This window comes from Prorops nasuta, unplaced genomic scaffold (assembly GCF_024137725.1).
Source record: "Prorops nasuta isolate Cenicafe-Biocafe unplaced genomic scaffold, Cenicafe_Pnas_1.2 PNAS00018, whole genome shotgun sequence".
Lineage (NCBI taxonomy): Eukaryota > Metazoa > Arthropoda > Insecta > Hymenoptera > Bethylidae > Prorops > Prorops nasuta.
Genome location: NW_027116815.1, coordinates 3,350,024 through 3,374,641, shown reverse-complemented (window position 1 = coordinate 3,374,641; position 24,618 = coordinate 3,350,024). Strand labels below are relative to the sequence as shown.

General features: G+C 37.6%; 2 protein-coding genes across 11 annotated transcripts; one reads left to right on the top strand and one right to left on the bottom strand.

Annotated features, from left to right (window-relative positions):
* Window positions 1-226: 226 nt before the first annotated feature.
* TTLL5 (Tubulin tyrosine ligase-like 5) lies at window positions 227-24,361 on the top strand. Of its 6 annotated transcripts, none has more exons than XM_066737938.1 (14): window positions 227-380; window positions 7,904-8,044; window positions 8,120-8,243; window positions 19,336-19,442; window positions 19,595-19,808; window positions 20,165-20,421; window positions 20,648-20,847; window positions 20,978-21,210; window positions 21,281-21,476; window positions 21,552-21,717; window positions 21,821-21,961; window positions 22,033-22,183; window positions 22,266-22,432; window positions 22,517-24,361. In XM_066737938.1, exons 2-14 carry the CDS (start codon window positions 7,965-7,967, stop codon window positions 22,734-22,736), a joined length of 2,256 nt encoding a protein of 751 aa, XP_066594035.1. In that variant the 5' UTR covers window positions 227-380; window positions 7,904-7,964; the 3' UTR covers window positions 22,737-24,361. The 6 variants fall into 6 exon arrangements, with proteins under 6 accessions (XP_066594035.1, XP_066594036.1, XP_066594034.1 ...); XM_066737939.1 differs by lacking the exon at window positions 227-380 and adding an exon at window positions 2,884-3,019; XM_066737937.1 differs by lacking the exon at window positions 227-380 and adding an exon at window positions 5,832-6,092.
* Window positions 8,279-16,124, bottom strand: LOC136779961 (uncharacterized). Of its 5 annotated transcripts, none has more exons than XM_066737942.1 (2): window positions 15,834-16,124; window positions 8,279-10,697 (listed from the first exon to the last, which is right to left on the bottom strand). In XM_066737942.1, exon 2 carries the CDS (start codon window positions 10,678-10,680, stop codon window positions 8,938-8,940), a length of 1,743 nt encoding a protein of 580 aa, XP_066594039.1. In that variant the 5' UTR covers window positions 10,681-10,697; window positions 15,834-16,124; the 3' UTR covers window positions 8,279-8,937. The 5 variants fall into 5 exon arrangements, with proteins under 5 accessions (XP_066594039.1, XP_066594043.1, XP_066594042.1 ...); XM_066737946.1 differs by lacking the exon at window positions 15,834-16,124 and adding an exon at window positions 11,478-11,912; XM_066737945.1 differs by lacking the exon at window positions 15,834-16,124 and adding an exon at window positions 10,955-11,265.
* Window positions 24,362-24,618: the final 257 nt, after the last annotated feature.

Below are 24,618 nucleotides of genomic sequence, written 5' to 3'. Positions count from 1 at the left end.
GTCAATTTTTCCACCTATTATTAAAATTTTTCCGTTTGGTAAGAATAGTAAACTGTTGTAAATCTATTCAATTTCAAGCTTTACTTAACAGCTAGATAAATTTACCATAACGTTTGCTAATAGGTGGAAAAACTGGCTTTTAGAGAGTGAAGAAAAAAATAAATAAATAAACTATAGAACTTTTGACATTGAGTGTACCGTATTAGTTCATTCTACCTCTGTTAGAGGCAGTCTTCGTCGCGCTGCCGTACGGTATGGCTGCAGCGCGTTTTAGCTTGTTTCTTCATATCAAATAAACTGAAAATATTTAGTTTTTGGTGATGTACCTCCTACTCAAGAAATAGAAGAACAACGAATAACGGCCATACTTCAATTAAGCGGTTAGTCTTGAGTCAGAATTTGCTTAAATTCAAGTATTTTCAATCTTCTATAAGCACGCGTACCGCACGTCGTCTGCCAGAGTGACAAGATTCCTATTCCTCCCTTTCCCCTTTCAGCTTTCAGCTGGCTAGTCTACCACTCCGGCGACAATTCCCACTCACGCACACACGCACACTGATACATTTGTCATTTTGATACTACTGACATTTCAAAGCTCTCCCCTTTAATCGTGCCACTGCTACTACATCTTCATTGAAAATGTTACTACACAATCAAACGTAGTATTTATTTATTACATACCCCATTTCCATTAGACCTTCAACCAATACCCTGTCACAATCTTATCTGAGCTGCATCAATAATTTCTTGATCGTTTAATTAACTTTAATTAAAATGTTTATCAGTGCAAGTTTTAAACACTGCGATAGATTTTCCACTCTTACAGCGAATAAAAATTACATTTCTTCGCAAATCAATTTTAGATGAAAAATAAAAGATTATAATTTTAATCGAGCGTTAGGAAATGTACTACTAAGATATACTATGTCGTTTCTTATCAGAGAAATTGCATCGAAGAAATAAAGTTTACTAATTAAATTGCAAATTTTCGCGTTATTTTTCTAGCGGATTTCTAGTTTGATTCGCGTGTGTGGTTTAGCAGGAGAAATCTGAACGATCCATCAGGTAGAACAGGAATGATTTACTTGGAAAATTCGAAACTTTATTATGGTTCGGAGACCATGTGCTATGCTGGGTATGCCTGCTATGCTCGTAGGCGGTGATGAAAAAGGGGAAGATTTTCGTTACGCATTGCAGACGCGTTCAATCCAATCCAATATAAGCATCGCGGCTAAAGTTTTCTTCTCGTGGAACGTTACCAAAAATACAACACTCGTTGAGCTTGAGATCACGTCTCTTTATGATTTCGAGCTGTTAGTGCCCATTTTCTTGCGCAACCATTCTTTCTTGCAATACTAGCTCTTGGAATAAACCTAATAATTCTTTTTTATACCACTCATTATTGTAAATTACATTCAGGTCTTGCGTAATTTTTGTATTTTTCAGCAAAATCTACCACAATACATTCGCTTAGCATTAAAATATTTTTATTAATCAAACAGAGAGAGAGAGAGAGAGAGAGAGAGAAAGTGATATCCCCTTTATGATGATGGATGTAAGGATGTAAAATGTTTTGTCGAACAGTATCCAACGTTTAAATAATTAATTATTCAACTTGAGAATGGTGTTTAGCAACTGGTTCTCCGTACTTCCACGTGACGTAGAGAGTTTTGTTAAAACTCAAGCCGGAAACGTAATTTCTCTTAGTCAGTTTATGTATGCTATTGCACCAGTGACGTAACGTTACATGTCATTGATGTAAATAAAATTAAAATTACCTGATGTCGTGTAAACAGAATTACGATGAGGCTTGGTCTGCTAAGAGAATTCAATTCGTGCCTCTCCTTATTAGAAAATTGAATAATGGAACGAGTAAGAATTCCATTCTACCCCTCAGTCCATGAAACAATTGAATAATTGAAGGAAGCGTAGGAAAGAAATTCCTCGCAAATTCCTTTGCACTTTGAAGCGCGTGAAAAATGAAAGATGCTATTAAAAGAAAAACATTTCATACGGTTCTCAGGACTAACGGCTCTCGATCGACTTTTTTCTGTTTGACAATATTCGTGTAGTTTTCAAATTTAATAGAATTTGCGTCGATTTTGTTCAGTGATCGAGGTACATGGTGCGACATCCATCACTATTTATTTCATCGACCCGTTTTCCGCGATACACCTAACCTTACTTGAAGCACCTATTAGCATCGTTGATCCTCCATAACCTTGCTATTCGTGGTCCGCTAACGTTCACGATTTTGGCTAATGCAGTGCCCTTTCTAGAGTTCGTGTACATACTTTTATAAGCATAATTAAAGTTATCTGAATGATCGGACTTTCTTTGCAGAATCGATTTTTCAAAATATATTTTGATATCGCATGAAACAAATTAGCTGGAAGCGAATCGCCGCAAAAAACTATTACGGGAAACATTTATAGAATTATAATTAACTTGGTTTATAGGTTATTACATAAATCCGATGATTATTGGCGCGATAAAAACTGTAATGTTATTCAACGGTACTAATAGGAACTTTATCGAGCAGCGTGAAGTGTGACAGAGGTGTGTGTTCAAACAAATAATTGCTGTATGATGAATTTGTTGCGATAGAGAGAAAGAGAGAGTTTTACCATGCGTTTGATACTTGTTGAGTATATGATTGATCCGATCTGAGCTAGTGTTGGGAAAGGCGTTTCGAGGGGGCGATTAATTACCGGTAGCAAAAGTTGGTGGAACAGTCACTTGGGAGTCCGTGCTTGATCGATCGTCCAATTGAATCGCGGGAGGTGCCCCGTTGCTGTTGTGCCCGTATTCCCCCCTTCCGGACACGTTGCCGGTTCCTGGTGGTCATGGTAGTCGTAGTCGTGGTAGCCGAACCGACAGAAACGGACGTAGAGCGTGACTCGGCCCAGCTAGCCTTATAAATCCGTTAACACTCCTCGCTTATCCTTATCCTAACCTATCTTTTCTTCTCTCCCAAAAAGCGTTCGATTGTACACAAATCTATTCGACTTTGAATCAGGTACGTTTCATTATAGATCTTCGAGGGTTAAATATTAGCCAATTTCCTTAACATCGCATTAGTTACGATTATCTATTTTTACTCCTTCCATTAACCGCCTATAGGCGCGTGTTTTTTTTTTAGGTAGATAGACGCGCGGGGTGCCACGGTTATCCCATTTGTTTTTCGTTACTTGGCGTAAAATATTTACGAGTTCAGATTTATTTTGGAATAAATATCATCTATGCGATGTTCCCTTTTGTATACAATAGCAGTTGCATTTCTTTAAGTTATTTCTATTAATTAAACGCTAATATTTGTAAGTAACTGCACAAATTTTTCGCTAAGTTACCGATAGATTTCTATTCTTGGGATGTTCTGGACACCCAGCGTGCCCATTTTGACGGGTTAATTACCTTATATACATTACACGCTAGTAAAATATTCCTCCATCGTCTGTCACGAATTTTTGTTTTAAACTGTATGATTACGTTTTTTGAGTAAACGTTACACCGAGGACTCGAGAGCTTTGTGATGGTTTAGCTCGAGAATTGGCAGTTGTTAATAGCATTCTAAGTTATTTCAGCGAAGTATACGCTGTAATTTCTGACATCCATTATCGGTCTGCATGAAAAGGGCAATATCGGAAGTACCTGTTGGCTTGGTTTCGCCCTGTACTTTAATACTATAACTATAGATATCTCTATTGAATAGGCGCAGCCAGGAAACGATTCGTTTGCATAGATACTTCGCCAGCTGGTAAAGCTCCTTTGGAATTTGAGCTTTTGTTAAGCAAATTTTTCAATTCGCTCCACTTTAAACCACAATTGATTTGCCTTTGAACGATTCTCAAGAATGATATACGACCTACTAGGTTGTACTACAGGTGGTCAAACCAAGTTTTCACACACGTGATTAAACAAGTGATAAAACGTTTAGCGTAGTGTGGAATGTGCGGGAAAAATAAACAATGAATCGTAGGAAGCTGTTATTGAGTGTTAACATATTCGTGTAGCGCTAATGGCTTTATTGAAATCTGCCTGTCGAGTTTTTACAAAGAAATTTAATGTTTTGTATTGACATTGCACCTTACAGTGCAACAGCTTTATTGATTTCCAATAGCTAAAAGTATATCGTTTGCGAAATCTACGAGACGATATTTAGAATTTTTTTTCTTTTCAACGTAGTTAGAACTTTAATTCCTGGAACGGAAATAAATTGGATCGTGAAAAAGGTGATGAAAATCGAGCGGCAAATCCAATAGTTGCTTGTGCATAACGACTAGCAATTGGTTTAACAACTCATTTACCGCCGTAAGGATAAATTGAGGTATGGCAGAACATTATCTGAAGGAGAAAAACGATGAAATAGGGTTTGACGAATTTCCGATGACACTGGTGGCCTAGAAATGAGTTGTGTGGTTCGATGAAAAAGAATATCGGTTTGATCGATAGAATCCAAAAAAGGATTTACGAGACTTTCCAAGTGGTTACAAAATCATTAACCGAACAGCTTGCGGCTTTTTTAGGGTGGACGTCGTACAGGAAGCCGTGACTCACGTTCTTCGTTTAATCTTTTCGTATCACGGAACTGTAGCGTCCTGCAACCGCTAATCATTTTACGACGCACGATCGTCGCCAGTTTTAATCCTAGTAAATCTACAGAGAGACACCGCGCTATTTAAGATTCTTTCAAGAATCGATCGATCTCCAACGGAACCTGAATCAGACGTGAAAGTTTTTAGAAAAGATTTATCAGGTTTTTCCAGTCTCCCCGTGCTATACTGGAGCATCTTGCTGTGGAGTTGGAGGGGAGGGGGGTGTTTTGAAAGTTTTATTTAGCGCACGCGTGACTTTGTGCTTGTGTGTGTGTGTGCCTGGCGTAAATGTTTCAGAGGGTAAATATACGAAGGCTGTCTCGGGGAAGTCTTGAAAGAGATATGCAGGAATCCTGAGAGAGCAGGTCCAATCGATTCGAATGCGGCTCGACCACAGCTGGCCAAGATCTACTGCGGAACTGTTTGAATCTTCGCCAAAAAAATCTCATTGAACAAATTCTATAAATTTGTTCTTTTCTTTTGATAAGAGAAATAATGGCTTGTTTGGTTGCAATAAGCTATAATTGGAAGGAATTTCGAAGTTTATCGTCAAGTAGCAAGAGATATTTCTGTGAGGGCCAGCTGGCATAAGTCGAGACAAGTGGAAAGGGCATGCGTGTGGGTCGATGAACTAGGATCAGAAATATTTCAGTGAAACTCATTAGCATCTATGCTATTACGGAAGACTAACGGATCCCGCATTTAATACATTCATACTGATATACGAATACAATGTAATATTCATTATACATATAGATTTGTGAAAAATATATGCTGGATAAAACATTGTTCCGCAGACTTATTCTACGTATGATTCGATCCTTCGAATATCACGAGAGGATTCAATTTAATTACCAACGTCGAATGAATCTAGCGTTTTTATGGTAGCTTCCAGCTATTAGCTTCGTTGAAACGAAGACCGATATGGCTAACTAAACGATGGTGTTGAAACTGTCAATGAGACCACAATGAATACCTATATACGCAACGAAGCTTGAAATCTCATTGGTTAGCTATGGTCGAATCATCGCACGGCAGCCATACCAGCTAAGAAATAATCACTTTGTGGTTCTTTGATAGTATTCGATTTGGAAACAATTTGCAAACGAAGCGATATTCGCTAAGAGCATAATAATATAAAATCGAAGCACGTGCATTAGGCTTATATCCAATTTAGAGATTGAATCTTACGAAAACAAGGGGCTCGTGCCGGGAACACATTCGTTTACTTTGTATAGTATGCGTGCGAGGTTAGATCGGCGAGCCAAGATTGTTGCCACAACACCTTCCGGCGGCGCTGCGAGCTGCGACGCCCCTGTGACTCCATCTCGAAGCCCCGGAGGGCAAGTTGAATTTACAGTATAAGGAATATCGTTAATCAAACTTCACTTTCACGTTTTTGAGAGTGTGAGTCAAAATGTCAGTGGAATTTATTCTTACCGTCGTGCGGACGGCGATAACGATAGTACTTGGTCATTTAAGCGAGTAAATGAGAAGGTGAAAACGAGGTTAAAAATTCAGTTTCAGATCGATCCAGGCTGACCACGATTCTTTCTTTCTTCCCTTCCTTTCTTCCTTCGCTCTGTTAAACGAAATTGATGAAAGTATGGATAACGTATACAGTATTGAGGAAAACTATATAGTGATCTATTCGACGCCTTGAAAAGCCTGAACATTAACGATTTTGAGAAGTTGCAATTTAACTCGGATATAATATGACAGAGCGTGGCTTTGTATGAAATTAATACGGATTTACGGTGTTCAGCGTACTGGATAGCACCGGAAGCGATTGCTGAGCATGAAGTACTCGGTCAGGAGGTTAAACCTTTGTCGCTTTTCCCGCCAATTATGTAGTGACAGTTTGCTTGATAAAAGCTCGAAATTACCAGAGTCGACAATACACAGACTGTTTTGAAACCGAGTTCAAACTATAAGATTTTTTTCACCTATTAATTTTGAAGCTGTGAATGCAGATTGTGACGTGCACAATCGATATTCAGTATACGATTGTTGAAAGTTTCTGCGAAGTTTGCAATAATCAATATAAAATGCAATAGATATAATTTAAATAAGTTCTATAGATAATTAACAAAAAATATTGTAAAGTACCAGTTTTGTTAACCGTGAAGTTTCGCATTTCTTTGATAGAGATTTTCTTATTAATTCGGGATGCAGGCTATAGATAAATTATAAGTCAAGATCGTTCTATTTTAGCGCGTATTACTGCTTGGCGTGAAAATGTATTTATTGCTCTGGGCTAATTAGTAATTAGAAATTATAGGTATGAACACACGATGTCGGTGATAATTGTGTACAGACACGCAAATAACACATTGTTTGAAAGATGGATTAATTCAGAATTTCTCTAATTCTGCCTATACTAACAAGCTCCCAGAATAAACATTTAATCTTTAATTTCAACTTAATTGAGATGTACCTCATCCATTAAGGTCTAATCGGTGTTGCGATATGAAAATATTGTAAATAATTCATTCAATCTCTTTTCATCTGTTTTTAAATTACGTGCACTGTCGCTTTGGAGGATTAAACTGTATGTTTGATGGACAAGGATAATCTTGTTAGTGGAAAATGATTGTTTGATGTTTGGAATGTTGCAGAAAGTATTTTAAAAGTTTTGGGGTCGAGCGTGCTTACCGTTGGAGAATAGTTACGCAAGTCATAGGGTACAATCGTAAAACCAACGATAGTGAGTCATGCAACTACCGTTCGTAAAGCACCTGTGTTCCTTTTTCTTTCATTGAGGATAACAGCGACTGTTATAATACCAACGCGCGGACCCTTTTTCATTACATTTACAATTAATTTAATGGAAGAGCTCATTCGAGTGACATAGAGTCCATTTAAGCAGAAACAGTTGGAATAAAATGCGTTGAAAAAAAAATTAAAGAGTAGAGGGCTGTAAAGACAATGATACCTATAAGCAATTTTAACTAAATAAATAGTAGTGGCCTTAGTTTAAAATCATTCTGCATCTGCTTAATAACAGTCGTTTAGCAAATCAATAAAATTGAGACGTAGCTCCTCGTGAAAGTGAACCGTACTTTTCTAGCAATTTTCAATAATTATGTAGAATGGGAAAGTAAAGTTGAGCATTTGGCAAGTGAACTTCAGGAAGCTATCAATTATTCTCGTAATCGATCATTGCTTTGACTAGGCTCTCGTTGTTTGAAATGCTAGATGGCACAAGCACAATCCAATTTAATTGCAGAATTTCATAAAAATTATTTTGATTGTTTTTTTATTGCAATACTTGAATGATGTAATTAGTACAATTGCTGTGTTTTCAGATACTCATCCTCTAATCGGCCATTGCTCTCTGCCCAAGTCTGTGTTAATTGGCCAATTAAGATGGAGCAACAGGAATACCTCGATAACGAATGGCTATTGTCCAATCCTGTTGGTAGCAAAAATCCGGTTTTACGCTTCAAGTAAGTATGCAAGCTTATTTAACAGTAGACAGAGACGAATTGAAGTTGAAATTAATGGTGAAATTTATTTGCTAGATGTTCAGCTTTGGCGAATCCACCAGAAGATGCACCTGCAAAGCAATTGCACATGACCTACAAAATTTTTCAGACCGATACAAAACTTGTTAATATTTTACTACAGTCTCATGGGCTATCCGAGGTATGTTTTCAGAAGAATAATTGAATATCTGCAAAGACTGAATGCAAAAGCTTTATTAAATGCGAAGTAATGTAAATACACGACGATATTAAGACATTATTCGTTCTTTAAGTAGAAATATGTACAAAGAATTTATTCATTAAGATGCACAGTTACTTGTACAAAAAATTGATAACATTGCACACGATTTAAAAACGATTGTATATTACCAAACGAATACATTATTGACGAGTGGCGTTAAATCTCTATTTTATTTATTGATATTAATGTTAATAAGGCTTTAGATATGACAGTGGCATTTTCATTATAAGTACGATACACGGATAAAACTCCTATTTCCTTGTTGCTGATTTTAAGGATATCATTGATTGCTTATTACTAATGTATCATGATTATGCTGCTAATATTGACGTTCTGAGTCTTCAACTACGCATATACTGTGTCTTCTTGGAGAAAGTCTATTAATGTACGAAGATTAGGAATTTGCCAACTGCTATGAACGTCTGTCAAATTGCTCCGCTCTTACGAATGAATTTCATTTACAAATGATAGTGCTTTTAATACTGATAACTTCACAGTCTATTTAAATAGTAATATCGAATCTTATTAGCTAGTTTTGTCGTGATTGCAAGGGATTCGTACAGCTGCTTCTATACTCGCGTAAGTTCGGCCTTTGTACGAAATTAAATCTTTGCTATTGAATACAATTATTCCAAAACCAATGGGAACCTGGGCACAAATCCACGTCCAGATTTGCTTGGGCCAAGGTTGATCTGAGCATTCTTACTCCCTCGCAATCCAGGCCCCAGTTAGCCAAATTTCCTATTCTTTTGAGATTCTTGCAGTTTTTGAACATGTTAAGTACTGTAGTGGCCGAAACTTTACTAGCTTCGTATATGTAAAAACAAGTTAAATTCTGCACCAGGCTATTCTCCATTTTGACAGATTTTAGACTGTTTCTCGTTTTGATTGGCTCAGCCAATAATATTTCCAAGTGCTCATTCGTTAGGTCGAAACAACTGTGTACGTGAAGAGTCACTAATTCCGGTGCAAATGAGAGAATTTTCGTGATAGCTGTGGCAGTTACTATACGTCCTAATTGAATTTTTCGCAGATATTTAAGAGGCGATGGATCGGTACCGTCCGTCCATGTGACGTTTGAACCGCCCATGCTGAGAATTCTGAGGTTCGTACAATTATGAAAAATTTCCTTCAGGTCTATGTGGAGCGGACTTTCGTTCTCAATTACACGAATGTTGAGCTCGCGCAAATTTTGACCATTTGTTTGCAGGTAGTTATAAAAGCCGTCGAGCCATTCTCGTTGAGCAGGTATGCTATGAACACTGAGCGATGTGATATAGGGAAATAGTCGTAATGCTTCTGGAGGATGGTGAGGCTCTGATATGTGAAGTTTTTCCACTTTTGGACAAGCTTGAGCTAACAATTCTAAACGAGTTGGCGTAGTCCTACAGCTTCTCGCTTGTGTCAAGCTGAATGGCGTTTTAAGGCCAATTAGTCCTCTGTACATTATCTCTACCACTCTCCCCATGTGACAATATTCTGCCAGCGATTCCAATTGTGGCACGTGCACGAGTGCCAGCAAGACTCCAGTACTCGTAACACCTGTATTGGCAACGTTTAATACTTTCAACGTGTCGCAAAGTGAATTTCTACTTTCATAATATTCCAGCAGTACACCCTGCTTCTCTCTCTTTTCTAACTTGGAATTTTTTAATTTAAGTTTGGACAGTAAAGCCTTTAATTTTGACCAGCTTGTTGCTTCATTCGTTGCTACATTGGGCACTTTATCACGAAGCTCAACTTGGATTAGCAATTGTTTCAGACCTGCATCAGTCACTTGCCTGGAGCAAGCTACATCTAAAATGACCAATTTTGGACAAGCCTTTCCCACAACTTGGAGAACTGCATCACTTGCAATATTGCGCAGGGTTAAGCTTAACAAATTCTTCATGCTTAATAGAGCTGAACGTAGTAGTTTACAGTCTAGTCTTAATAAGGCAGAGCGAGCTAATTCCAAACATTCTAGTCCAGTTCCTTCAGAAGCAAGCAGCTTCAGTAAAGATGTTTGATGACTGCAACCATAATAGCAGCAAAGATTGACCTTTAACTCTTTTATGTCATGGCCAAGTAGCAGAGCTAGTAAGTACAACGGAGCAGGTCCAGAAATGAGGGTGGAACCATCTGACGATGGCCCATACAGCATTTTGGATGTTTCTTCGATGACTCGAGTTCTCAAACAAGCAGGCAATGCATTGATGTAGTAAGGTCTGATAGTTTGCTTCGCTAGAACAAGCACCTGGGCTGCTGATGACTCCTGTGACAGCACTTGCAACCGGCGGCACGTCCCGTCGAGTTGTTGACACACTCGTCCCAAACTAAGCCCTTCTAGGGTCATAGGCTGACGGTGGCCAGGCATCCTCTCTTGTTCATTCACTAAAAATAAAAAAAAATTATCAGTTTCAAGTCTTTAATTTGAAACGGTAACAAACGTCACATGTGTCAAACCTAACCTATACATTAGCATTGGACGAAATGTCAAGAATTGTTGCAAAATAAACTCAATAATTAGTCTTATATTGCTCAACAATAAGGAAGTACTTTGTTTATGAATCTATTTATGCCAATGGTAGAGTTTCGAGGTTATATTCATTGCATGTGTTTACTTGTCGCACAATAGACGCAAATATAACCTGTGCAGAATTTGTGTTAATGCGTTCGTCTCAATTTAATGCACGAGTTGAACTACATTTTCTATGTAATTACCGGAATTTTCTGATATTTTGCAGCGTGTAACACGCGGAAAATTATGATTTCCATGCGTCAAGCGATTCTTAGATGTTTTTCACATTAAAACTGACGTTTCACTATTATTAATTGATTGTTGTTCAAAGATATCATTCTCAAGTGTCAGAATTTCTTATGATAGCAAGGTGTGTAAAACTTGAGAGCTTTTTCTGTTAAATGATCGATAAATATTCCCGGTCATTCTTCCGGCTCTTATTTTCAAGGCGTGAGTTTACAAAAAGTCGCGTGAAAAAAGGGATAAAAACGTGTGACCAGTTGGCGTCTGCGCACCTAGCACAGGAAAGGACTTGGATTTCAAATAGAGAGATGCAAAATCATTTAAAAATAGCTCCAGTAGGATGTTAATTGGTTGAAGACTTGAATATATTTAAATAAGAGGAATTTCTTATTCTTATCGTGGTAACTTACATAACCTATCGTCGATCGAACATTTTCAAGAAATCATCGGCCGTAACAAAAAAGAAGCGTCTTCGATCTGAGAAGTATACTGGTGCAACATGCAGCATAAATTAAATCGTATTTCACCATCTATGAACTGTCACATTGTAAAGCTTATTTGCAATTTGTTTCTAACGCGCATTATTAAGATATTATCGGTAGCTCGTTGGTTCGTGTTGTAGCATATCGCGACATTTTAGGTTAGCTTTTCGCCACAAGCATTAATATTTTATGTTTGTATTCTACAAACTACGTGTCGCGTGTATCACAAGTTTCGTTTGAAGATTTTCTTCTCGTGTAAGAATATTTAATTCTCCAAATCGAGCAGTCACCTTGACATTTAAACTTGTACAGAGTGTTTCATCGAGTCCTTTCTTTTCCCCCGGAGAATTTCACGTCATGAGGCAACGATCGGTTGATACTAAATTGTCATGGAATCATGCGAGATATGATTATTATGGCTTGTTCAAATAGCGTGGGAAGATGTTCCTCCAGATTTTTCGCTTCCTGTTGGTCGAGGCAAACCACTTCATAACAATATTACAATATGTATTTTTATTTTAAAGCACATTTTTTTCCTTGTACTTTTTCCTTCACCAGAATCTCTTATCTTTCTAACAAAAAATACTAGATATGCTGATCTCTTATTTATTCCACGGATTAGCTTACTCAAACCGGAGGAAAAGAATACTGTAAATATAAAGCTAATTGAATTACACGCGGCGCACTTGTTTGTCATTTGCGGTCGATGTGTAATTTGCGCACAGCTTGATACTCTCCAAGTATAATATCATCAGAGTTTTAATTAATAAGAAAATACAATCAAGCTAATTATAATTCTGTTAATTTTAGTTCAATATAACTTGAAATCTTCACGAATTTACATATCAGGTTTTAGGTTGCATTAAGCAAAGTAAAAACAAAACACTTGGGAGAGTACAAATTAGAACATTTAAACCAGATAAATAGTATCCGGAGGAGGATAATCAATAGATGCTGTGCGAAGATGACGGTTGCAGTTCTATTTGCGACGCACACGGGGATAAAAAATTTCGTTAGACGCAGTAATTGCGAAAACGTTGGAACGTCGAAGCATCGATGTTAATTAAGCTTGGCCAGCTGGTGAAGCAACGTACATATTTCTAGACCAGTTGGCCATTCGAGCACGTGTGCAGCTCTCGCCAAAAGTTCAACGCTGAACGCGTTCTGCACATACCACGTGCTATTTCGCACATTTCTTATTGTATAATTACACATCTTTTTTCGTATAATCGTTTCAACACAAATGCCAAGTATCACTGAATTTTGCTATATCGTTCGCTCAAACAGTTCTTCTTAAACCAATCAACATCTCTGTATATTTTCAACGGAAAATACCATTTTGCTTACGCAGTTCGGACACTTCATATATAGTATACGGTATAATTGTCGCTTCTAATTAGTAAGCGTTGTAGCGCGATATAATCATTCCTCTAAAATCTCCTCTACATTTTCCAACATTTAATTTCAGAATACTGTTCTTCGATCATGAAAACAATTTGTTTTTTCTATACAAATCGATAGTGTTATTTGTTCTGAAATATTTATAGTTTTACGTTCTTCAAAGTTTTTTAAAAATCAATATCCAGTTTGGGCCAAAGTTTCGCGACTAAAACCTCGCGAGCCTTCCTGGTGGGGGGGTCAATGTCGCGCACTGCATAGCCGGCACATCTGGTTTTCAGTGCTTATTAGCGAAGTCAGTTTTAGTGTTGCACGTAACAATCAACAAGCTAAGCAACGCGTGCTTCGCGTCAACTTTGAGTGTGAAAGAATTATAGATCAGTTCCGTTTCGTTAATTAAAACGAGTTAATTTCCATGGAAATATTCTTTCAATTTTTCTATTTGGTTCTGCGATTTTTTCGCCAAGCGTATATTTAACGTTGGTTTTGACACGAGTAATTGTTATATTGTCCAAAGAACTTGAATGAAAATTTAATATTGTTCGTTCTAGAGAGCTACTTCATTGTTCGCTCATTCGCAGCTGTTTTTGGACACCGCCTCTCTTAGCGTGCTCTTACGCTACTTTTAATATTAGATAATAAGGAATGTTACTAATTTTATAAATTTCAAAGGATTCGCTGGATCTAATCCTGCAATTTTTCCGTGAGACGTAAACCACAATGACTTTGTAACGAGCAACTGATATAAATTATCGCAAGAGCTTCAATGAAAATTTAATATTGTCCGTTGAAGAAAGACCGTCCATTGTTCGCTCGTCAGTAGCTGCTTTCAAGCACAGCGTAAAAAATTTTTCATTAAAAATTAAACGCTAACTGCAATTTAAAAATGATCAAGAAGCTATCGTGTCTGCGTACATACATATTCTGTCTTATTTCATGAATTATAACGAATCACTGGACATTTCTTGAATTGTTTTGCGAAATGTAAATTGCTATGAGTTTGTATAACGAGCAATTGATGCATATATATATATATATATATATATATATATATTATAGTAGAACTTCAATGAAAATTGAATATCGCTGGATTGGAGAGAGGTCGTCCATTGTTCGCTGGTCGGCAGCTGCTTTCGGGCGTAGCGTAAAAAATTCTCTGCTAAAATTAAACGCGAATTGAAAACCTGACCGGAGTTTATATTAACTCGTTCCATTCACGGATAGAGGAGCGAAGTGTGTGCACCCTCGTCTCTCGTTGATTCTTAAGGTTACGCACACAGCGCGATTTTCTTCACATTTCGCTAAATACGCTCGAGCGAATTCAAAATAGGTCCAGTCGTTTATCCTCCTTCAGAATTCTCCCTGCGAGTCTAAAGGCCTCATAATTATAGCTCGACGCTCATTTTCCTTTGATTAATTTCGAGCTTTCTGGGATCGTGCCGAATCAGAAAGACAGGAAAATCGTGTTGTTTCGTGTGGCTTCACGCATCAATCGTGATACTTTATTAATCGTTCCTTTCATTATGCACGAGTCCTTAATAGGGGCATTGGGCTGAAAAAACGATCGAGGCTTCACACTCCCACTTTTAAAATCTTGTTACAAAATTTAAGTTTTTCATATATAATATCGTAATTGAATTTTCAATGGAGAATTCTATGCGTGGCTTATGATATTTTATTCGTTTAAAATCGTCGATTATAACTCTACGTTCATTTTCCTTTCATTAATTTAATTTTGGACTACTCGCTTCAAAGTTTTCTTTCTTTAATGAATGCACGGATCCTTGAGAGGGGGATTAAGCTGCAAGAGCGATCGAGGCTTTATGTTACTCTTATTTAAATCGTTACGCGAAATTTAACTTTTCGGTAATATTTGTAATTGAGTTTTCTCAATAGCTTTGGCCTATTTCATTAATTTAAGTCGTCGGTGTCGAGAGACACTTTCACTGGACCATTTTTCTTCGGCTTTCGTCGATTGGCGCGGTTAAGTCGATGCCGCTTTCTAGCTCGGGTGTTACGAGCGACACATGCAACTTGCATGCAAATTGTAACGTGGTAGCCGGAATTTCAATGACCTTGAGACTGGGAAAAATCTCTGGTTAGCGAAAAATTGAGGCTTCGACGTTACTAGTGGTATGTCGTTATTGCAAAGACACTTGAGAGGAGGCCGGTAAGTAAATATACCGATGTCTTTCTTTCTTTTAGCTGTACTTTCTACACTCTCCGTACTGTTTTTATCTTTTATGAAAAATAAAGAGAAAATGCATAAATCTTTGGCTTTTGATGAAAAATTAAATGAAAGAATTTTACAATTAAGTTTATTTAATTCTTTCAACTGCAATATATTTACTCGTACTGTTACTTATTTATAAATACTCAACCAATGCGAGAAATAAAGATTACTGCAAGTGTAAAAAGCACAAAGTTCGTACGAACAAACTTACACCTGGTCTTTTTCATTCGAACGAAATCTAAAAGTCTGTCGAGATTCGTCCGGTACCACTGAAATCTTCATCTCGGATTTGGAATCTTGTCTGACAGTGAACAACTTTTGCTACTGTACTGACAAGTGTTTCCAGGAGTAAAGAACACTCGACTTTAGGTACGATTGCTTTCCCTCTCAAGATTCGATAACTGTTATACAGTATCTCAAACGGAGAAAACACTTGAGCGTGCTAAAACGCGTCTTTGTTTTCTTGAAATCTTCATCGCCGTTCTACCGGAGTTATGATTATTCTTAAGTGAGATTTCAGTGGATAATTTGACACTTTATAGAAAATCACTGATAAACTTTTGTTTACACTCCGCAGCGTCGATTTTGCAGGTTTTTGCGTGGTGTTTCCGATGATTCGGGATGAAAAGAGAGATAAAAGTTGTTGTTCGTACCTTGAAACAAGCAAGTCTCCTACGGGTGTCTCCTGAGCGGTGGCTCGTGCTAGACTGTCGTGTCGGTTCGGTTAAGTCAAGCAAGCCGAGGCGAGCAAGCCGCTCGGCTGAGTCGGCTGTCGTCGCACGTCACATCGCGTCGCCTCGAGACTCGATTCGACTCGAAATTGCACGCGTCTCGAGGTTGGCTGGCTGGCCGGCCGATCTACGCACACACATACACTCACACGTCGTCCACCAACGTGTTGGCTCGACCTCGCTCGCTCTCTCGCTCGCCATGCTACGATCCTACCTACCAATGCTACAATCACCCAAGCCCACGCTTCCAGTCGATACAACCAACCTACACCGACGTATTTTCCTACAAACTTGCTGCAACCCTTCCAACTCCTCCCCCCTTCTCCACCCTTCGACTTCCAATACCTCAAAGAATACCCCAATTTTAATATGAAATATTAAAACATCGCCTGCTAGCGAAAAATTAGACTTATATTAAGCCCACGAGGGTATAAACGATTGGGATTATAATTTAGCGTGATATCGACTCGAGTGGATACTTTTAATCCACGCGAGAAATTTACCGTTATTCTATATAAATTTTTAATTCTTCGGTTCTTCTTTTTTCTTCCCTTGTATCTTTATTGTACTCCGATATATCTCGATTTCAACAGAATCTTTAAAACTATATTCTATAACACAAATGACTCATTTTAAGGTCACGCATACATATATATATATATATATATAAACGATTGAGATTATAATTATATAATTACAGTATTAATAACCTCAGTCGACGACACACGAGTAATCTACCGTAACTTTCCCATGTATACACAAGTTCGTAACTCTTCGCTGTCTTCTCCCCCCTCCTTGGACACGCAAGATATCTAAAAGAATATCTCCATTTTAACGTGAGATGAAAAATTGTCTGTTGGCATAAAACGAGGCTTATTTTACGGTGACACGGGAGTATAAACGATTGTAATGATAATTTACCGCTATATTACCTCTCGGTGCTTTCCAATTACCGGATCTCGGAGACCCAATCGCACGATTCTCGCTAGCAGCAATTAAACCGAAGAAGCGCCTGCACGCGCGCGCGCAAGCGAGATCACAATAGACGACGCCGCGCGATCGCTCTTCGCGTGTTATCCGCGATCAGATTAGGGGTTACTAAAAATATCCCAGTCTAGCTCGCATCGCGAGTTACCATTTATTTTCCACATTCGCGTGTTCCATTATTCCTCGATAGAGAGATATAGGAGAAGAATCCTAAGATTTTCTTTGTTTATTGGAGCGAGTCAAGCTGGATCGATATATCCATACTACGGAGGACCGTACACACCGAGACGAAAGGGCATTGAACTGAAAATATACTTGCAAGAATATATAGAGGAGTGGGAGGTGTGCTTTATTCTGGGAAGTGTTTTTTCACGTCGGAATAGCCGAGTGGAAAAAAGATTCATTGTCATTTTCCCCACTTTTTATTATTAACTTAAAGCTAATTTTGGATGATAGTGCGGGTTTGCGCGTGTCTGCGTGCGTGGGTATGTGTGGCGCTTCGTGGACAGGAAATTCTCGTCATCCTTGATGGGTAATGCAACAGGGGATTTTACTCACGTAGTCGGCACGCGTATCGGAGATATACACGTTGACCTTCTTGCCGGAATTGCCTGAATCCCCTTTGTTCAGCCTCAAAATTACTGAATCTTTTGTTTGCCATTTTCACTCGATTCGATGCCTGTAACGCATACAGCACAGCGGGAAGATGAGCGATAGCTGCGTGTTGTTACGGAAAGCGAGCAAAACAAATTAAAAAATCGACAAAGTATGTATATACATACGTAGATTTTATTCTCGACAATAGAGATTCGACGGATGGAATATTAACCGATGAAGAATATTACTCGATTACATAGAGAATTGTTTGCGAATGACCGAATATCATTGGGAAGAGAGAAACAGTGGAGAAGGGGAAGAAGGAAGGGGGGGGGGGATTTTACGAGATGGGAGTCGAGGGTCACCGTCGAGAGGTCCGAGTAAATTCGTGACTGAAAAGTCAAGTAGGAAAGGTAGACCTTGTTTACGCTACAATCTTTATCCCGAAACTTCTTGCTGTCAATGTCCTCGCCTCCTCTTAACGATCCAACTTTTATTTCTATATATAATTCTCATTCGCCACTCGGTTATTTATTGTGGCAAAAATTAATTATTCAAGAATCGTAAGATCGGTGAGATTTCTGGAAAAAATTCGACGATCTTGATGGGATAATTTTTGGACGAGTCGAGATCCGAGAAACTGGACGTTGCGTCCCTGAAGCGTTTCCACTTCTCTGCTTCCTTTTCGATTTCCGCATTGCTCGCTTTACACTCGATGCTAGCGATGATAGCTGTGCGTCGACAGCTGGTGACCGTTTGCTTCCGATCGCACTTGGCTCATTCTATTCTCCCCCTCTTTTTAAATAAGGTCCTTTTGTATATATAACTATATATATGGGATGAGCCTTGAGACAGTTTCTTTCTTCATTTTCCAATATTCGTATACATAGAGAAAATCATTGGTGACTCGTCGTGCAGAGTGAAATGAGTCGTAGTGCAGTTATATATATATATATATAGTCAAAGAAGCAATTGCGCTCGATTGAGATCGAAAGAAGCGAGCGAGGACTCGGCATGCTCGCGGATTCTGTGCTCACTGACCAATAATGTTTTCCGTATAGGAGCACTCGTCCGTGACGCAGAAGCAAATCAATTATATAGCCCTGTATATCGATAAATGAAAAGTCAATGAGCCTGTCGTGTCCACGGTCACGTATCCCTTGGGGAGTTAATGTCCAGACGTCATAGCATCAACGCCTTTCATGCATAGCAACAAACGAAAATCATTCTCTTTCTCGCCAAATCAAAAAGGTTTCTTTATCTTGCTGGTAAAAAACTTGTGTCCAATATCTTTCCCCTTGGTGACTTTATTTCGACCAATGGAAATACGTAGAAATCACTTTTGTCCAACGAGGATCATCAACGATGAGCGAGTTGTAAATTGCGAAGTGTCAAATTATTTGACCCTTGTGCTTATTTTGGATCGATGGAATGATTCGGTCTCGATGAGCGATGTACAAACTGCACGAGGGACAAGGGTTCGAGAGAACGATGGTTCTTTCCGATGATTTGTCGAAACCAAACTCGTTCCCAACTGCAGCGTGATTCCTGTTCAGCCCGAATCATCAGCGACCACTTCCTGAACACCACATTTACCTTGGGACCATGATTAATCGTCGCTCCCCCACTTATTTTTTTCCCCAACAATTGCTTATTGTCTTCCAGATTTCATTTGCCTTGAAAAGGTGATTGATCGACGCTGAAAAAATTCTGTGTATATTAGATTTTTTGCTCCGTGAAAAAAAATGAGGAGAAAAAATTACTTTAGAAGCGTGCGATTGCGTGGTGGGAAGGAAAAGAAAGTGGTGAATTAATGGGTGTGATTTGCTTGTGATTTCAGGTGCCAATGAACGAAGCAGGTTTTAACATTTTATGGATGGGCAGTCACCCAAAGCCGGACGTACTTCGGAATCTATTGCCTTATCAAAAAGTCAATCATTTTCCAAGGTAAAGATCAATGAATAAATTGCTTTCACTGCAGAAGTTATCGTTTAGCATAGTGCATATATATATAGCGGGTATAGCATATAGATGATGTATTCTATTGGAGGGAGAAAGAAAGAAGAAGAAAAATATGATATTGCAATTTTTTTCTACAGGTCTTACGAGATAACGAGGAAGGATCGACTTTACAAGAATATCGAAGCTATGCAGAGGAGCAAGGGCCTGAGGAACTTGGATTTCATACCCCAGACGTTTCTACTACCCACGGAATCCAGGGAGTTGCTCACAGCGCACTTCAGGTATCGAGGACCCTGGATAGTCAAACCAAAAGCCAGCTCCCGTGGACGGGGCATTTATATAGTTAATAGTGTGAGCATTAAAACTTTACCGACCACACACTGTCCAAAAAGTCTTCCATTGGAAGTTACGCGAATTATTGAAGCAATCTCGAGCTGCGGACGGACGCTCGTTTAGCATTAAAACATCGTAACGTGCACGATTAATGAGAACGGGCTTGGAAAGCCTAATGAGTTCCTACTTTTATCCGATCTCGATGCAAGCTGTATAAGCAGCGATAGTAAGCGGCGAGCATGAATTGCACTTCCTATTTACCCATTTCTTTCACCCAGTTTCCTTTTTCCTATATCTAGTCGAGAAATTGCAACGATGTTCTTAAAGATAAAAGAAAACGGACAACGTAAAACTAATGAAACATTTTGTTGCAGCCTGAGAAAATATTGATGGACGAATCTGTGATTGTCGCGCAATACATAAATAATCCACTTTTGGTCGATGGGCACAAATGCGACTTGCGGCTTTACGTAGCTGTTACGAGCTACGATCCGTTGTTGATATATCTGTACGAGGAAGGCCTGGTGAGATTCGCTACTGTGAAATACGATGGTGGCAATGAGTACGTTTGGAATCCCTGCATGCATCTCTGCAACTACAGCATCAACAAGTTCCACGTGGATTACATCAAGTACGTGTGCTGTTTGCGATATTGCGTCTTTAGCATTTCGCGTTATACGAATTCCTTGCTTGAAATTAACTGGATAAGCTTATGCTAGACGCTTTATTTTATTTCTTTTCCACTTTAATCGAATCCATTATCATTCGATTCGCTTGATTGCTTTAATCGATCGTATATACGTTGTATGGCTTGATGTTTAATAATAATGAAGAATGATTAATGTATTGCTGCATAGGAGCGAGGACCCTGATGCTGAAGACGTTGGTCACAAGTGGACCTTGTCGGCGCTGCTTCGCCACTTGCGCTCGCTGGGACAAGATACCGAATTATTAATGCAACGAATAGAGGATGTTATAATTAAATCTATCCTCGCAACCGCATCCGGTATCGTGAGCGGAGTTAAACAATTCGTCAAGCATCCGGAAAGTTGTTTTGGTAAAACTCAATTTCTATTCCTGCTTCAGCTATGCTGCTTAATTTATCAGATGAACCTTTTGCATATCTACCTGCGAATTAGACGCTTCTCTCTTAGAATACTTTGGTAAAATAGAGGTTTTCCTTATAGAATTGTTTGGCTTTGACATCTTGATCGATGATACCCTGAAACCCTGGTTGCTGGAAGTGAATCTGACTCCATCATTGGGCTGTGATTCACCGTTGGATGTTAGATTAAAATCCGCATTGATGGCGGACCTTCTAACTCTTATTGGTGTCCCTGCTGTTGATCCTATTTTACGGCCTCAGAATATGAACTTGAGTCGCTCTACTACTCTTCAGCCAATTAAAAAGATTGCTAGTGTGAGTTTATCGTTGCACCAATATACCCTTGTTTTTATCCCTTTTCCGTATGGTTATTCTCATTTTACAGTGCAGAAGAGTTCACTCTGCAGAAACGCTGTCTCAAAAGAAGAAGAGCATGGATAAAAATAATATCGTCAAGTCCGAGCTTACTCCAGAACAGCAAAGAATTGTGGCGTCGGCAAAAGCACAGTTTGAAAGAAGAGGTGGATTTGTTCGTATCTTCCCTAGTTCTAAATCTTGGGAAATGTACTCACAGTACTTAGGTAAAGATTTTATTCGAATCTTCGTACACTTGTAACATGTTTTGTATAGCATTCGTATTACTTGTCCATATGTAGACCCGGTTACTGGAATTCCACTAATGTCAGACCCTTTGGGACCTTGCAGAGGACCTCCAAATTATAATTCTAATCACAATCTGATCTTGCACGAACAACTGTTCCCAGCAGTTACTCTTAATAGAGGTTTTTTAATTCCTGAAGTTACGTTGGACAGATTATCGAGGTAATGGTTTGAGACAGAAAAACATTTTTTAATTGAATAAATTAAATTTCTCTGCAATTCTGCAAACGTCCGTATATTGAAAAATAAAAATTCTTTATCCCAGGTACGAGAGATACGAAAGAGCTTTGGTAAAAGGTCACAAGCAGAGTTTAGATCGAAACGACAGCAAGGAGAATATGGACGTCGATGCCCACAAATATAAAAACGAAGTTATTCAGTCTATGCAACAGGGAAACAAACTGAGGTTTGATGATTTTTCTTATTTTTATTTAATAAATGATGTAACTTATTTAACTGAGTTTATTCATATTTCAGTCCCGGTGAAGCAAGGAAAGCCTTTGGTTTGTATCTAGGCTACATTTTACGAAAAATCTCTCAATCAAATGCAGATCCAGTTAGCTGTGACCTTGTTATGAAATTTCTGCAACAGTCGTCGTGCAATTTGAAAACACCTTTTTTATTCACGGCAAGTAAAACAATTGGGGATCAAGAAAACTGTAATTTTTAAGACAAATCAATCGTTTTAACTATGCCATGCTATTTTACAGTTACCAAGTAGTAAGCTCAGCGATAAAGACAGAGCTGCAATAACTGCCAAGCAGTTGTCAGACTTCCTTCATCTCTACAATAGAGAAACTGATCTTTATTCGGACACTGTTGATAGACCGCGTACAGTTCCAAATAGACTTTTCCAAAAGTTTTTAATAGCAGCAAGGTAAATCGAGCTTTTAAATGTATTATCGTAAATTTAAGTTATAACGGGAATAGTTATTTTAATGCGAACAACGTGTCCTTTCAGCGAGGAGGATCTCGACGACATTTTAATCATGCAAACTCGACTTTACAAATGCGCTCACAGTTTTTTGGGAAGAAGTGGTTTTGTCGGCAGTATTCGTGGGCCAAATCTTCTAGGCTCTCTTCCCCAAATAATGTCACGTGTTCATTCAAATGCTGCAAACAGTAAGCAATGCAAGTGTAGTCCATCTGTCAATAGGCCTAGCAAAACACTGTGTACCTAGCTAAGCAAAGCTAGAAGCTTGCTAAGAATTTTTAATTTTTATGTTAAGTTAATGCCTAAGTTTACAGTTTACGATCTAAGAGTTTATTGAGATTACCGTTTCTTTAATCTCTGTGTTAAAGAGAACATAAAGTCAATCGTTCAACGAAATAACTCACGCTATTTATATAATCATCAATGTTCCTACATTTGATTTGATCGTACGTCGAATTTATAAAAAGAATGCCTATTTGGTGTCTAGTCAGAGTAAAGCTTTTAACGAATTTCATCATATCGGAGAATCATTGAATAATACTTCAAATTATTTGTTGTTCTACATTAAGCAATAATTACAATATATTTCGTGTGATGATAATAATAACATTTTAGAGAAATGATTATACTGAAATGCCTACTAAGAGTCTTGTGATGTGCTAGTGTTAAATAAGTATTTAAGTATTTTTCAGCTAAAGACAAATCATTTTTCAAGTGCAATATGTGTAAGCGAGGAATGGAAAGCAAAGAATTTTTATATATAAATGTATGTATTTGTACTGCGTCATATACTATATAAGCTGCTTATATGAATATTGAATTCTTTGACTTGAATTATAAACTATGTTCAAATATGGTTGGCAGGCACCAATCATGTACTTACTATGTTTAGATTCATATAGGGGATCCATCCACAGTTTTGGTGTTTACTAAGAGTTGCATAGTTTATTCACTTTTCCAGCATTAATTTTTTATAACGGATCACATTATTTTAATTACAAAACTTATATTGGATCCAACTTAAAATCACTGTGATACATAATAGGATTCAGCTCTAAATCAATAAACTTTATACTATTATTGCACAAACTTAGCTAATAAAAATAATGATATTATTGTTTAAGCTGCTAAACTGTAAATTTGTATATTGGCACAAATTTAAAAAAGTTACCACTGCGTTATAACTACTAGCAAAATATCAAGCAAACTTTACTAGAGCATAGGTTAAAATATGTACGTGTGTGTGATATTTATTCATATAACAACGAGTATTTTTAAGATCGCAGCTTTGATTTTTATGATCTGAGTTAAACATTGTATTGAAAAAAATCTTTTTTTTCTTTGAATAAGGTTAATATTGGTTCAAAGCAGTTCATAGCAATAATCAATTAATACATTCATTACTAAAATTTATTATAATATATACATATATTTTTTAATTTTTGATTGTCTGCTTAAAACAACTGCTATTTCTCTGAAGAAATAATTTTCTGCATAATAATTAAAAATACCACAGTATTAAATTATTGGTTATATTGATATGTTTTTACATAGAAACACATAAAGCTTAAACTTCCAAGATAAAGGATCTATTCAGTACTTAATTAGAAAATTAATATTAATATATTGTTATAATCGTGTGTAAAATTCTCAATTATTTAAAAAATTTAGCAATCAGCTATTGTTTAATTTTAATCAAAGCCAAGCTTATTATAAGAAAAAATATGCCAACTCAATTTCGAACTGCCTCTTTTTTTATTAATGTAATAATAATCATAACTAATTTTGATTATTTGTCAGTCTCCTTGATATATTACCAGTGTTTAAAATCTAAGTGTTAAGTAACATGGATACTGTATTGTATGAAAATATTTTCCTATTGTTAAATTACTTTTTAATTTGAAAGTGAAGTAATAAACTTTATTTAAATTTAAATTTGTGTATTTAGTACTATTCCTTTCAAACTATATAATAATAAATATTTTGCATAAATTAAGTTTAATACTATAAATAAGAGTTTTATGAAAAAGACTAATTTTATAGTTCTTCATATTGAGGTCAAATTATTTAAGGATTCACTTGGGGAGTTTGAGCGTTTGTACTCTTGCATCATACACACACAGCACTAT

What these genes read in the sequence shown, in the direction of transcription:
- TTLL5 (XM_066737936.1), top strand. An exon ending in AATCCGGTTTTACGCTTCAA is followed by an intron (nt 8,045 to 8,119) that starts GTAAGTATGCAA and finishes TTTATTTGCTAG; the next exon opens with ATGTTCAGCTTTGGCGAATC. An exon ending in TTCCACGTGGATTACATCAA is followed by an intron (nt 20,422 to 20,647) that starts GTACGTGTGCTG and finishes ATTGCTGCATAG; the next exon opens with GAGCGAGGACCCTGATGCTG.
- LOC136779961 (XM_066737942.1), bottom strand. Translation starts at nt 10,680, where the DNA reads ATGCCTGGCCACCGTCAGCCTATGACCCTAGAAGGGCTTAGTTTGGGA.